At 52.5% G+C, this 15,294-nt stretch overlaps 1 protein-coding gene across 3 annotated transcripts; it reads left to right on the forward strand.

Annotated features, from left to right (window-relative positions):
• Positions 1–1,987: 1,987 nt before the first annotated feature.
• On the forward strand, positions 1,988–14,292 carry ptprr (protein tyrosine phosphatase receptor type R). 3 transcript variants are annotated; one of them, XM_029825396.1, is made up of 18 exons: positions 1,988–2,093; positions 2,480–2,965; positions 4,246–4,415; positions 4,452–4,610; positions 8,514–8,627; positions 8,697–8,846; positions 9,069–9,176; positions 9,881–10,003; positions 10,075–10,187; positions 10,543–10,650; positions 11,259–11,448; positions 11,549–11,633; positions 12,202–12,281; positions 12,664–12,801; positions 12,898–13,008; positions 13,077–13,231; positions 13,296–13,409; positions 13,474–14,292. In XM_029825396.1, the coding sequence occupies exons 2-18, from the start codon at positions 2,890–2,892 to the stop codon at positions 13,559–13,561; spliced, it is 2,082 nt and encodes a 693-aa protein (XP_029681256.1). In that variant the 5' UTR covers positions 1,988–2,093; positions 2,480–2,889; the 3' UTR covers positions 13,562–14,292. The 3 variants fall into 3 exon arrangements, with proteins under 3 accessions (XP_029681256.1, XP_011616573.2, XP_011616576.2); XM_011618271.2 differs by having other exon boundaries at positions 4,246–4,610; XM_011618274.2 differs by having other exon boundaries at positions 2,004–2,093; positions 2,701–2,965; positions 4,246–4,610.
• Positions 14,293–15,294: the final 1,002 nt, after the last annotated feature.

The following is a 15,294-nucleotide window of genomic DNA, read 5'->3' on the forward strand; positions in this document are numbered from 1 at the left end:
AATGGGATGTCCTCACTCGTCAGGACACCAGATGGTGAGCAAGGCCTCTCTCAGAGTGTCTCCTTCTGCTCCAGCAGACATGTTCACGAATAAACAGATACAAATATTCTTTTTATCACATGCAGACCTGGGAATTCCAGCTCTTTAATGGGAGCAGACCATTGAGCTCCTCACAGATTTTTAAGATTCTGAAGGATTTTTGGTCCAATACCAGATCAGGGAAGTGGTCTCGAGGCCTCCACAGAATCGCTTCCCTGAAGTGGAAACAATATAAGAGCAGAGCTCAATGCCACCCCCAACCCTAACCCCTAACTTTAAACCTAACCTAACCCTAAACCTAACCCCTAACCCTAACCCCTAACTTTAACCCTAATCTAACCCTAAACCTAACCCCTAACCCTAACCCCTAACTTTAACCCTAACCTAACCTAACCCCTAACTTTAACCCTAACCCCTAACTTTAACCCTAATCCTAACCTAACCTAACCCCTAACTTTAACCCTAACCCCTAACTTTAACCCTAATCCTAACCTAACCCCTAACTTTAACCCTAACCCCTAACTTTAACCCTAATCCTAACCTAACCCCTAACTTTAACCCTAACCCCTAACTTTAACCCTAATCCTAACCTAACCTAACCCCTAACTTTAACCCTAACCCCTAACTTTAACCCTAACCCCTAACTTTAACCCTAATCCTAACCTAACCTAACCCTAACCTACTTAACCCTAACCCCTAACTTTAACCCTAATCCTAACCTAACCTAACCTAACCCCTAACTTTAACCCTAACCCCTAACTTTAACCCTAACCCCTAACTTTAACCCTAATCCTAACCTAACCTAACCTAACCCCTAACTTTAACCCTAACCCCTAACTTTAACCCTAACCCCTAACTTTAACCCTAATCCTAACCTAACCTAACCTAACCCCTAACTTTAACCCTAACCCCTAACTTTAACCCTAATCCTAACCTAACCTAACCTAACCCCTAACTTTAACCCTAACCCCTAACTTTAACCCTAATCCTAACCTAACCTAACCCCTAACTTTAACCCTAACCCCTAACTTTAACCCTAATCCTAACCTAACCTAACCCCTAACTTTAACCCTAATCCTAACCTAACCTAACCCTAGCCCCTAACACAGTTGGAAACCAGGAACAGATATCAACTCAACATTTGTTCCACCCTGAAGAGACGTTTCTAAGAATGCAGCTCCCTGATGTAAACACTTTTGTTTTTCTGTGTAAATTGTGTAAATATTGTAAACTGTGCCTGAATCGTCCTCCGCCTGTTGGCGTCACTGTCAGGAGTGTTTAGGTGACTGTCAGGCTGCTCCAGCTGTTGGATCACGATACACGATGCTGCATCTCTATTCATGAGTCTGACCCCACGCTGCAGCAGCACAAGTGAGTTAGGCTGACACAGTTAGCTTGCTGCTAACATCCAAGCTAACATGGCTGATAGGCCTGCTGGTCAATGGCCAAACAATGTTATTTTTATGAAAAAGGTTTGTATCTGAATTGTCTTTACAGCCTTTTATTAAAATGTTCTGCTGTACAGTTTATCATTATACTGTTCTCTGGACATTAGATTTTTCTTGGAAAACTGTTTTTAAGATGAATTCTGTCACGTGGTTTGGCTGTGGGAGACTCTGACCAGAAGAGGGCGCCAAAGTCCACATCAAACAAGAGACGTCATAACAAGCACGGAAATGATCCCATTTAAAATATTGAAAACTTGATGGAACAAATGTGGATTAACTAGCAGAGTCAGTGGATGATAATGTTCTAAAAGCGTTTTATTGGAACCAAGAACCTTTGAAACTGTTGAGAAACTGGTGAGAACCCAGGTGAGGATCTTGGTCAGGGAGACAGCATAAAGTCAGACAGGCAGGCAGACAGGCAGACAGACAGGCAGGCAGACAGGCAGACAGACAGGCAGGCAGACAGGCAGACAGACAGGCAGGCAGGCAGGCAGACAGACAGACAGGCAGGCAGACAGACAGGCAGGCAGACAGGCAGGCAGACAGACAGACAGGCAGGCAGGCAGCAGCAGAGCATTAAAGCCACCACAGGCCTCCAAAGTGAAGGTAAGCAGAGCTTTAATTGAAGCGCAGTAACGTTATCAACAATAAACGAAAATACGATAAGAAATATGATACAATCAAATAGACCTTAGAAAGTCAAAGAATGACCTAATTCGTTTTTAATCTGCTGCCATCAAGTCAAACGAAAATAGAAGCATCTGAAAGAAAATATGCTGATATCTGCACATCCAAGCCGCTTGTACTTCTGTGGAATATATTTATTTCCTATCTGCCGTCACGTTGAACATTATTAGTTGGACGGTTCCGGGCGCCATTTTGGGTCCGAACACCCGCAGAACCGCCAAGATGTTTCGGACACTTTCGTTCACTTTCGTTAGTTTCTCTTATTACTAAGATTCTTTTTTTTTTTTTTTTTTTTACCTCAACAGAACCTAAAGTGGACCTCCTTATCTGTTCTCTGTTATCGAAGCCCAGTTTTATAGTGAAGGGATTTGAAAGAAGAAACTAGAGAATACTGAGCTTTTAGCTAGAGGTGAAAACTAGGTAATTAAAGGAAACCTGCCTGTATTTTTTTCGTTGTAATTGTTCACGTTTAAAAGACGAAGGTTGCTGGTTCCAAGCCCCCCCCCTCCCGTTTCCTCCCCATCAGCGGCGTCTCTCGCGCCGCCGGGCCGCAGCAGGACACCGCAGGGCGGGGAAGCGCCGTCGCGAGCGGTCGGTGTAGGTGCGACCCTCCGCGCGGCTCCGCGCGCGCCTCCGTCACGGAGACAGCGACACGTCCATTTTCTTGATGCGTCTCGGCGACGGAAGGTGAAGCTGAGCTGAGCTGAGAGGAAGGATGGGCCGAGGAAGAGGAGGGCTGCGCACCATGTCGGGGCTACTGGCTTTAATATGGACACAGTGGCTGATCACAGGTGAGGCTCTGCTGTTTGCATGTCGCCTCTGATCACGCACACGCACACGCACGCCAGGCACTGGCCAAATGCACCATTCAGTCTTCTTCTGCTCCTAAAAACGGGAACCGACTAGTTTCGGATATTTAACAGTGGCGACGTTGAAAATATTGACATTGGAGGCTGAAATCCTCCCTCCGTGTGTGTGAGTTGATCCCAAATACTCTAAATTTACGCTAAATTTGCACATGTATGTGTGAAAGGACTTGACAGGAGCGACATGGCGCCGCTGGAGCAGACTGGACCCTGGTGTTTATGCGTCCTGGGACTGGGCTCAAGGAGCTTTGATGCTGGTGCTTTAATGAAATATTGATCACAGCTGAAGCGCCCTGTTGTTGTGAAGCCTCACAATCAGACGCCAGGCTGACATTAATTGTCTCCTCTGGTGAACTATTAATTGCCGCCTCCATTATTGCATCATTGTGAGACGTCCCCCAGACGGCGGCTGGGTCGGGTCTGTCCCTGCAGGACTGCGTTGGACTGTGGGCGAGATCGGCAGCTTTAGACAGGTTGGTTCAGTTCCCATCGGTCCTGGTGTGTGTGCTCACACACCAGCTGTGGAGGAAATATCCCACAATGCATCATTACCAGTGGTGACCAACCCAACCATGCACGGTGGGCAGACAAGGCACAACGTCAGGAAATGGCTCGTGCACGTGTTTCTACTCTTTACATGTAAAATATTCATCTGTGTGAGACCAGAGTGAACTCGTCCACCTCGGAGAAGGAAAAGGAACCTTCTGCTTCATGTTCACGTCACATGTGGAATGACGCACGGGTCAGTCTTCATCAGCCTGAAGATGTTTAACCAGGTTATCTGTTCAGTCCTGTCTGATTGTGATGCTGCTGGCCCGAGACGGGCTGGAAACCAGAGCTGGTGCACAGGTGATGCTCAGCTCACCTAAGGAGCAGAGGCTTCACCTTCAGGGTTCAGCATCCCTCACAGGAAGGAAGCGTCTCCTTAGCGGCGGACGCTGGCGCGTCGTCTTTAAATAGACGCCTTCGCTGCAGGATAAATAAAGCTTCAAGATGAATTATGCAGTCCTGTTCTGGAGGAGCTGTTCAGTGTCTCAGCTGTGGGATTCTCCCCTTTAATTGGGAGGAACCTCATGGTTCTGTTGGTTTCTAGATCACTGTTGGCTCCCGTATGAGCCAGAAAATGGCGTTTCACAACGTTACCACGTCTCCTGCATATGGAGCAAAAATCAGCCCTAACAACCTCTCTGCTCTCTCCTCCTCAGAAGCTTCTTCTGGTGATCGTGGGATCTATCTCTTTCCGTCTCGCCACTCTCCCCATCTCCACCGCCCACGTGGCGAGGATGCTCTTCCAGAAGCTCGCCCGCAGCACCTCCGCCACCACCGTCGGGCTCGCCCTGCTCCGTTAGCCCGATGGACGCCAGCTGCTCTCCTGGAGCCTGGCTTGGATCAGGAGCCTGGCTTGGATCAGGAGCCTGGCTTGGATCAGGAGCCTGGCTTGGATCAGGAGCCTGGCTTGGATCAGGAGCCCATTGATGGTGGGCAGGCAGCCCTCAATCTGCTGGCACGGCCACATGAGCAGGTGCAGCCTGAGACCAGCGAGGTGTCAGGACGGCACCTGGTAACCGTGGTGAGTACTCTGCCTCCTGATTGGCTGGTTGTGAGGACGCGCTGTTACGGTTGAGCGGAGCTCCGGGAGCTTTGGTCGATACTGGCTTTAAATGGAGTCAGAAACTGCAGCACACTTGAAAACATCTGCGTGTGGTTCCATCAGACGCTGGCGTGAACCTCCCTGAGGGGAGCTGAGGAGGGCAGGATGTCTTCCTGAGAGAAGGTCTCCTTCCTGAAGGGGGCCACAGGTTGGAAGCAGACAAAATGAATGATGGACAAGGATGTGCTGACTCCTCTGTTGCTGCAGCAACTCGGTTACCATAGCAACACGGGTGACTGCGCTGGAGAGGGAGAGAGACCCACTTACCTTCACAATAGGTGATTACATAAGTGAAGCAGCAGTGACCTTCAGGGTGATGTTGAGAAACAGGCGGGTGGAACGGTGGATGAGATGGATGAACACATGAATCCAGGCTCTGGAGGGCTTCAGGCTCTCTCAGCCCCTCACATGGAAAATCGGATCAGCGCACATGACACAACACAAAATAAACCCAGTGGACCCAGCTCAGCTAAAGCAAAAGCAGATGGACTGGAATGGATGAAGCATCCAGCAGCAGCCTGGTGGGCTGGGGCTGAGCCTCGGGGGGGGGCAGGAAAGGTCTCATGGAAACGAGTCAGGCTGAACCTCTCTGAAGCTGCAGGCTCCCGTCTTCTGTGATGGCTTTGATTCCACCAGGCTTCCATCTGGTGTCAGCTCTTCTCTTTTTATTAATGGAGGCTTGCGTAACACTTTTCTGTGTTAATACACTTCCTGCTTGGTCACATGACCTCTCCCCCAGGCTGCTGCGTTCTGTCACTGAGGAACCTCTGATGGAAGCTTGAGAGCATTTTTAAGCCTCAGAAATGTTTCCTGGGTGAACAATCAGGAGCTGCAAGCTGAGGGAGAGCGGACCGTGGTGGTTCTGACCGTGGTGGTTCTGACCGTGGTGGTTCTGACCGTGGTGGTTCTGACATGTCTGCTGACTGTGGTGGTTCTGGCTGTGGTGGTTCTGACCGTGGTGGTTCTGACCGTGGTGGTTCTGACATGTCTGCTGACTGTGGTGGTTCTGGCTGTGGTGGTTCTGACCGTGGTGGTTCTGACCGTGGTGGTTCTGACATGTCTGCTGACTGTGGTGGTTCTGACCGTGGTGGTTCTGACCGTGGTGGTTCTGACATGTCTGCTGGCTGTGGTGGTTCTGACCGTGGTGGTTCTGACCATGGTGGTTCTGACATGTCTGCTGACTGTGGTGGTTCTGACCGTGGTGGTTCTGACATGTCTGCTGACCGTGGTGGTTCTGACCATGGTGGTTCTGACCATGGTGGTTCTGACCGTGGTGGTTCTGACCGTTGTGGTTCTGTGATGCTTCAGAAGAGGACCATGAACAGCTGGGATGGTTGCAAGATGCTGAAGTCGTACCTGTTTAGCTGCTTGTTGCCATGGAGACAAGTTAGTTGTTGACTAAATGAACATCAAAGCAGGAATTGACTGATTTTAAATCTGCACATTTCCCCCCAAAGAAACAAGTCAAGTGTGAATAATCTGACCTCACATCAACTCACACATTCAGCCGTGTGTGTGTGTGTGTGTGTGTGTGTGTGTGTGTGTGTGTGTGTGTGTGTGTGTGTGTGTGTGTGTGTGTGTGTGTGTGTGTGTGTGTGTGTGGTCTCATTCAGCTTCACGTGACGCTCACGTTTCCCCTGCAGAGATGCAGCTCAACTCACCATCGTGTGTGAATGATCCTCCTGGATGTTTGACCTCCAGGATCAATGATTCCTGATCAATGGCGTCGTTGGCGTCCAGCTGCTGCTGGTTCATTGTTCAGGTTGGATTTAGAACCATTTACCCACCTCCACCCTTCTGATACCGACTTGGTCCAAATCAGATCCCCTATAAGCCAGTTAGAGTGTGTGTGTGTGTGTGTGGGCGGGGCTACAGCAGCTCAACATGTTAGCTTGATGCTAACAATGGTGAGCTTCCAGCGACGGTCATACAGAGATAAGGTGACATGAAAGGTGCTGCTGAATGAAACCAGGTGTGTGAAGAAGCGGCGTTGGGACACACACCAACAGCCGGGGGGGAACCACGCCGTCGTCCATTATCAGGCGTTCGAGAGCGAGAGCCAAGAGCAGGAAAACCTGCTTGTGGTGGGACGCCACCAATAAATGAATGTTTTGGCCTGAAGGAGGGACAGGGACAGAAATAGCGCCTGATCCTGACAGGAAGTCCAGCAGGATAATGGGATTAGCTCGGGCAGCCAATCAGGCGGCAGCGTTCAGCCCTAATGGAAGGTTAGATCAGGAAACGGAGTGAAAGCTCTCCCGGCTCCGCTGCTCCCAGGTCCTCACCTCTGATCTTCAGGCTGGTCACATGTTTGCACGGTAAGATTCTTTTTCTAAATGACTCGTTTGAACTGGTTTTTAACTTTTACATCAAAGGGAAAACTGGGAATTGATCATCCTCTGGTTCATCTCAAGGAACCAGAACTTTAGTTTCTGAGCTGCTTTCACATGGTGGCCAAGCACGTAAAGCTGAGCGGTGGTGATGGACACACGCGTGTTCCTCACGTGTTCTTGGTTTTCACGTTTGTTTTCGTGACTGAAAAAATGAGTTTGTTCAACAGAGCAGACGGTTACACAGATAATAGGATAAGCTGTGTGTGTGTGTGCGTGTGTGTGTGCGTGCGTGTGTCTGTGTGTGTGTGTGTGTCTGTGTGTGTGTGCGTGCGTGCGTGTGTCTGTGTGTGTGTGCGTGTGTGTGCGTGTGTGTGTGAGTGAGAGAGTGTGTGCGTGTGTGTGTGCGTGTGTGTGTGTGTGTGTGGTTGTCTGTGTGTGTGTGCGTGTGTCTGTGTGTGTGTGTGTGCGTGTGTGTGTGTGTGTGTGTGTGTGTGTGCGTGCGTGTGTGTGTGTGTGCGTGTGTCTGTGTGTGTGTGTGCGTGTGTGTGTGTGTGTGGTTGTCTGTGTGTGTGTGCGTGTGTCTGTGTGTGTGTGTGTGCGTGTGTGTGTGTGTGTGTGTGTGCGTGCGTGTGTGTGTGTGTGCGTGTGTGTGTGTGTGTGTCTGTGTGTGTGTGTGTGCGTGTGTGTGCGTGCGTGTGTCTGTGTGTGTGTGTGTGTGCGTGTGTGTGTGTGCGTGTGTGTGTGTGTGTGGGAGGCTGCTAATGGATGAAACAACATGTTCTGTTGCCACTTAATTTAATATGGGAACAACCAGAGCAGCAGCACCAGTCGGGTTTGAGCTGGACGACGGATGAAGAGCTGCTGAGGTCAGACGGGATTTCAGGAGAAGCTGGTTGGTTGTTGTTTATCCAGATGTTTACTGGTGGTTTATCCAGATGTTTACTGAAGGCTGGAGGACGACACCAGTGCTTCCAGCATCATGGAGCTGACAGGTTTGATGGCTGCTGGTTGTTTTCACCGGTTTTTGATTTGTATGATCTGAATTGATTGAGTCGGGTCAGAGGTCAGAGGTCAGGGGTGTCATGATGGCTGTTGGGTGTCCAAACAGGCAGGGATGGAAGTGCTCCACATTAGCCAGATTAGTGTGTGTGTGTGTGTGTGTGTGTGTGTGTGTGTGTGTGTGTGTGTGTGTGTGTGTGTGGACTGTACATCCTGTCTCCTATGCTTGAGGGGACATCTGTTCTGGACCATCCTTGTGTGTGTCAGTAGGTGCGTCTCAGCTGAACCCAGATCAGTGGTCCAGGAGAAGAAGGCTGTTCCTCCTCGTGATGATGATGATGATGATGATGAAGACACATGTCATTTCTAAAAGCTTTCAACATTTTAATTTTCTCCGTTGACGTTAATATTCATGCATATTAAATGTGTGAGGACTGGGAGCAGGTGGGGTCCAATCAGCTGCAGAACCAACGCAGAACTTTGTCCGCAGGTCCTGGCTGTGGATGTGAGGAGGCTGAACATCAGTCTTCTTCTGTGGTTTCGGGAAGGCGTGGCAGCAGCGTTGGGTGTTGCTGCGGGACAAGTGCACATCCACAGGCTGAACGTAAGAGGCGCGTTCCTCCACGTTGATGCTCTGTGGAACGATGATTGGAATCGTGCTCCTCTCTTCCAGGAGGAGAAGAACGGCATCGAGCTGTTCGTGTCCTCCGCCGGGCCGGGCCTCTCTGAGCCCCGCCCCGCCGAGGAGGTCATCCAGGCCCTGAACATCAGGGTCCTGCACCAACACCTGGGACACTGGGGCATCACTGAGATCTCCACAGAGGTTTGTGTTCAGAGCTGAGCTCCACAGGAGGAAGCGGCTGCTGCTGCTCGGGGGACAGATGTGGAGGGTTTATAGGTTCTGGAGGAGTCCAGAGAGGCCGCGGCCGCAGCACTAACGAACCCAAAGCCTCCAGGAGGCCAAACTCAGTCGCTGTCTCCTGACAGCTGTTGTCCTCGTGTCTGTTGGACGCCGCCGCGACTTTAATCATTCTGTCTCCTGCAGAAGAACGTCCTGCAGGATGGGCAGAGGGACCCCGTGTGGAACCTAGAAGGTTTTTATGCACTCGTCCTCTTCTTCACCATCTTCATCATCATCACCACCTGCTTGATGGTAATATGTGAATACAACCACACAGACCGTGTGTTTACGGGTGTTGCAGTGCGCCGGGTCGTCCTCACGGGGGCGCCCGCGAGCAAGAAACGCTCAATCCCATTGATCCTGTGATCTTGCTGGCTTTTGTTCCTCCTGAGCAGATGTTAGGATGCCTGATGCTGAGCAGATGTTAGGATGCCTGATGTTGAGCAGATGTTAGGATGCCTGATGCTGAGCAGATGTTAGGATGCCTGATGTTGAGCAGATGTTAGGATGCCTGATGTTGAGCAGATGTTAGGATGCCTGATGTTGAGCAGATGTTAGGATGCCTGATGCTGAGCAGATGTTAGGATGCCTGATGCTGAGCAGATGTTAGGATGCCTGATGCTGAGCAGATGTTAGGATGCCTGATGCTGAGCAGATGTTAGGATGCCTGATGCTGAGCTTTAGGGTGACAGACATGTTGAGAGTAAAGAACAGTGAGTGCTGCGTCAGAGGGGAAACACCTCTGAAGGTGGCATCTGCTCAATAGACACACCACTTTCCTCCGAAGGGGGTTGCAGGTTGAACTCCAGTCAGGTCACTGACACAGACCTGAATATTCAAACAGAATCATTTGGTTGAGCTGAGACATGAGTGCTTGTGCAGCACCTGTCCACCAGGGGGCGATGCAGCTGTGTCCAGGCAGCTGTTCTCCCCCAACACCTCTCGATCACCTCCAGGTTTTGTACCAACTGAAGGAGAAGGTTCAACTTTCTGACACAGCGGTAAAAGCGCCGCGCCACGGTCAGGACCTGAGCCACCCTGGCCCCCCAGACTCCGCTCAGAGGTCAAAGGGCACCAAGGTCAGCAATAAACAACACATTATTTTCAGTTCAGAGTTTCTCATCTGTGGTAACAATGTGTTTGCCTTCAGCTTCCATCATCAGGAAGCATGGTCCAAGCTGCGCTCCCGCCAGCTGTAGCCACGCCCACCCCCCAGCAGCAGCCAATCACAGCCTGCCGCCACCTCGCTCCCCCTGTGTCCAGGTCAGTCGGTACAAATTTAACACACGATGAGGACGGAGGTCGTGGCAGTTCAGGGTCCCGAGTTCAGCTGGTAGCTGATTAGCTTAGCAGTGCTACAGCTAATGCTACAGCTAACACGACTGGATTCTGTCTGGCAGCTTCTTTGTGTTTGTTCTGTTGCTGGTTCTGCTCCAGCCAAACAGAAGGCTGGTCCAGACCGGTCCACCAGTAAACCCAGTCCAGGGTTGGTGTATCTATCGGCTACTCTGAAGCCACAGCGCCACCTGCTGTAGACAGGAAGTGATCGGGACCTCGGCACCATTCTGAGCTGGTGCTCGCAGCTAATTTAGCGGTGATTCTGTGATTCTCCATCCAGGCCTGTCCCAGTTCTCACTGACAACAGCGTTGCTATAACAACCAACCACGACCTGAAGCTTTGCCCCTCCCCTTTCAAGATGAAACCTGCAGCAGGACTTCAGGAAAGGTAACTTCCTGCCCTCCAGACCCTGTGTGTGTGTGGGCGTGTGTGTGTGTGTGTGTGTGTGTGTGTGTGTGTGACCTCTGCACTAATGCCCCCCCCCCCCGCCTGCGAGGAGCTGGTGAAAGAGTGTTTGTGTTCATTTTCCTTCTAAGTGGTTGTAAAACTGAAAAGAAAACCTTTTTATCGGCTCCTCCGCTCCCGGTCCAGCCTGTCAGACTTTATCTCAGAACTCTTCCGTCCTAGTTGGTGGGTTCGGGCCTCTCGGGCGCTTCAGTTCCCTGGCTCTCCGCTGAGGCCTGTGAAGCCTTTAAGGCCCAAACAGGACGGAAGCTGGAGGGCTGAGAGTGAGAACAGGATGTTTTTCTTGGTTTCTTTGTACGTGTGTGTGTGTCTCCTGTCTGGGTGACAGCCAATCAGCATTTAGATGAGGAGGAATAAACACACACACACACACACACACACACACACGCACACACACACACACACACACACACACACACACACACACACACAGATCAGGCCTCATATTTCTTGGTCTTGTTTCACTTGTGTTTAGCTGGAGGTGTCAGGATGGGGCTCGGGGCCTGATGGTGCTCTGTTGTCTCCTCCAGACGGGGCTCCAACGTCTCTCTGGTGTTGGACATGTCTGCGCTGGGCTCGGTGGAACCCATGACTGTTGCCGTGGTAACCCCCAGAGAAGCCGCTGCCAGGGAATACCTGCTGTCGGCAAGTCGGCCCCTGACGCGCCAGCAAGTGCACGACCTCGTCAACAACACGCACAAGCTGCAGGCCGAGTTTGCTGTGAGACACACACCAGAACCTTGATCCAGCGGAGGGGCGCCCCCTGCTGGCCCCCGGGGGGACTGGCTCCCACTCACTTGATGGTTACTGACTGTTTCAGGAAATCCCCATGAATTTCATCGATCCCAAAGAACTGGACATCCCAAACCACGGGACCAAGAACCGGTACAAGACCATCCTGCCCAGTGAGTACAGTCTGCCCGTCGTCAGGGCGACGGCCATCATGTAGAAATACCTGCCGTCACCTTGAAATAGCAGGAAGTGGCTGGGCCGGAGCGTCGGAACGAGCCTGGACGGATCCCGGCGCTGCTCCTGCCTTCTCAGCTCAACACGCACACAAAGTCTCACACAATAGATTTTCCTCAGAACAGTTTGTTCTCACAGCGGCCGGAACGTTCGGCCTGATTAAGACGTTACGTAACACACACACACGCGCGCACACACACGCGCGCACGCTATAATTGTTCCTCGTGTTTTTCAGAGTGGGCGGGTTTATTGGTTCAAAAGTGACGGGTGGGTGTTCCTTCCTTCCTTCCATCCGGCCAATCAGGAGCCAGGAATGCTCACCTGTCCCTCATGCTGCTTCCTCCGTCCAGTGTGTGTTGTCTCTGCTGGTGCAGAACTAATAATATTTGGACCGAGTTTAAAGACAAACTCGGCCAGAACTGCGAGCCAGCCGGGACCCAGTTGGTTCCTGGTTGATTGTGGCCCTGGTCTCTCCAGGCTGAGCAGTGTGATGTCCTTGTTTTCCAGACCCTCATTCCAGAGTCGTTCTGAAGTCAAAGAGCCTCAACGACCCTCTGAGCTCCTACATCAACGCCAACTACATACGTGTGAGTCACCTGTGGAGCGTTCACAGCAGCGGTGGTGATGTCACAGGAGCGAGGCTGATGGGCTCGCATCATCACCTCAGTCTGGTGGAATGTCGGCTCACGCACACACACACACACTCACACACACTCACACACGCGTGCACGGTGAAAGTGTGCTGTACAATAGACCGGCTTCCTGTCAGGAAGTCGCAGTGAAACCGTTTTTCTGACAGAAACAAACCGCCTCATCCTGTTGTGCAATCGAGCAGAAGACCCGAACACGTCCAGAACCACGTAGAACCCTCGACACCAAACGCCTCCTCACACACACACGTTGAAGTGATGGCGTGTTTTAGGGACGTGGCGACAGCTGCAGCAGGATGCTAACGCTGTTGTGTCCCAGGGTTACCGTGGTGACGAGAGGGCGTTCATCGCCACCCAGGGTCCGATGGTGAACACGGTCAACGACTTCTGGCAGATGGCGTGGCAGGAGGAGGCGCCCGCCATCGTCATGATCACCAAGCTGAAGGAGAAGAACGAGGTGAGCGTTTGCACGTGAGAATCCACGCAGGTGAAGGTTCTGGTGAACAGAACAGGGTTCTGGTCCAGCCGCACCAACTGAGCTCTGTCTGTGCAGAAGTGTGTTCTGTACTGGCCCGAGAAGAGAGGCATCTACGGGAAGGTGGAGGTTCTGGTCGGCGGGCTCAGGGAGTGCGAGCACTACAGCACGCGCAGCCTCACGCTGAAGGTACCTGGACGTGTGTGTGTTCGGGCCGACCCGGGTCACCGTCTAACCAGAGCGTCTGCACTCTGCAGTGTGGGAACCAAACCCGTGTCCTGCAGCACTACTGGTACACGTCCTGGCCCGACCACAAGACCCCCGACTCCACGCTGCCGCTGCTGCAGCTGATGGCCGACGTGGAGGCGGACAGACGGGCGGCCGGCGGGGGCCCGGTCGTGGTCCACTGCAGGTACGCCCGCTCCCACCACCGCTGCAGCCTGACCCGCTTACCCACAATCCTCTGCCTTCTGCAGCGCCGGGATCGGCCGGACCGGCTGCTTCATCGCCACGACGATAGGCTGTCGGCAGCTGGAGCTGGAGGGCGTGGTGGACGTGCTGAGCATCACCTGCCAGCTGCGAGCCGACAGGTGAGAGCGTTGAAACCTTCCCGACGCCGTTTTCCAGTCCCGCTGACCGACTGGTTCTGTGCAGGGGGGGGATGATCCAGACTGGGGAGCAGTACGAGTTTGTCCATCACGCCCTGAGTCTGTACGAAGCGGCTGCAGAAACGGGCCAGTGAGCCGGTCCAGCCACACCGAGAAGAACCTGGACCTGAGCCCGTGGTTGATGAGGTCATAGTTCTGCACACGGCCCGCCACGTGTGGTGGACACCCAGTCAGGCCTGGGGGAGGAGCCTGTTGAGGGAACTGGGATGTGTCCGTCCTCTGCACTTCCTCCTCCTCGGCGTGTTGAGCGGATCGTCTGAGGAGCCGGAGGAATGTGCCGACTCACCTGTCCAACACGCCGTTTTGAACTCAGCAAACTGTCCCGTCGCCTCTGTTGTCATGGAAACGTAGAACCAGTTACAAAGTGATGGTGCAATCCGTCGTGTTTTCTGTGACTTTACAGCGATTTTCTGATGATCTGGCAGGAAAACCTGCTGGACGACTGTTAGCTGTTAGCTGTTAGCGCTGGCTGACCCACAGGCCGCAGTGTTAGCCTGGCTAGCAAACATTAATCCAGTCCACTGTTGCAGCTCTGCGCTGACGTCGGAGCGGCGTCGCTGACGTCAGAGCGGCGGCTGCTTCACTCATCTGGCTCCTCAGTAGCTCCATGGTTGAAGACGCCAAACAACCTAAACATGGTTTAACTGCGGGCACCAAGTGCGGCTGCTGTTAGCCTCACGTGCTAAGTGTTAGCATCCAGTGTTAGATAAGCTGCAGCTTTCCTGTTCGTAGATGAATGTTCATGATGTGACTGGTTACCTGAGCTAACGGCACTATTTTATTAAATGTAACCTTGATCTAATGACCTGCTCGTCTGTGCTTGTCAGTATTTTCCTGAATGGTCTCAGAGCTGATCGATGGTCTGTTCACGTTAGCTTAAAGTCAGTCTGGTCTCTGCAGCTGTTCACCTGTGTCTGGGAGTGACCTGTGGCGCCCTCAGAAATGACTCGAGCTTTTGTCGCATCGCTTCATCTTTGAATCATAGTCGAGGTTTTTACTGTCTGTCAAATGCAGCTGGGTTGGAGGAGCGTGTGTGACCCTTGACCTTTTAAAGCAGGTCAGGTCACCTGGCGCCGGGTCACCTGTGGCTCGTTGAGGGCAGCCACACACACACACACACACACATCTGCCCCCCCCCCCACACACACACACACATCTGCCCCCCCCCCACACACACACACACATCTGCCCCCCCCCACACACACACACACCTGCCCCCCCCTCACACACACACACACACACACACATCTGCCCCCCCCCCACACACACACACACACACATCTGCCCCCCACACACACACACACACCTGCCCCCCCCTCACACACACACACACACACACACATCTGCCCCCCCCCCACACACACACACACACACATCTGCCCCCCCCACACACACACACACCTGCCCCCCCCCTCACACACACACACACACACACACACACATCTGCCCCCCCCCCCACACACACACACACACACATCTGCCCCCCCCCCCACACACACACACACACACATCTGCCCCCCCACACACACACACATCTGCCCCCCCCCACACACACACACATCTGCCCCCCCCCCCCCCACACACACACACACACACACATCTGCCCCCCCCACACACACACACATCTGCCCCCCCAACATCTGGGCTCCATCTCTGATCAGATCACGTGTTCCATGTTCAGCTGCTGGTGTTTCTGAACCACGTTAAAGCTGAAACTGGTTCCTGGAGGAGAAGGAAGGAAGGAAGGAAGGAAGGAAGGAAGGAAGGAAGGAAGGAGAGGTGGACCACTAAAAGTAGCTGAGACAAA

The sequence above is a fragment of the Takifugu rubripes genome, chromosome 18, assembly GCF_901000725.2.
Source record: "Takifugu rubripes chromosome 18, fTakRub1.2, whole genome shotgun sequence".
NCBI lineage: Eukaryota > Metazoa > Chordata > Actinopteri > Tetraodontiformes > Tetraodontidae > Takifugu > Takifugu rubripes.

What these genes read in the sequence shown, in the direction of transcription:
- ptprr (XM_011618271.2), top strand. Translation starts at nt 2,890, where the DNA reads ATGGGCCGAGGAAGAGGAGGGCTGCGCACCATGTCGGGGCTACTGGCT. An exon ending in CCGGTCGTGGTCCACTGCAG is followed by an intron (nt 13,232 to 13,295) that starts GTACGCCCGCTC and finishes TGCCTTCTGCAG; the next exon opens with CGCCGGGATCGGCCGGACCG. An exon ending in TGCCAGCTGCGAGCCGACAG is followed by an intron (nt 13,410 to 13,473) that starts GTGAGAGCGTTG and finishes GGTTCTGTGCAG; the next exon opens with GGGGGGGATGATCCAGACTG.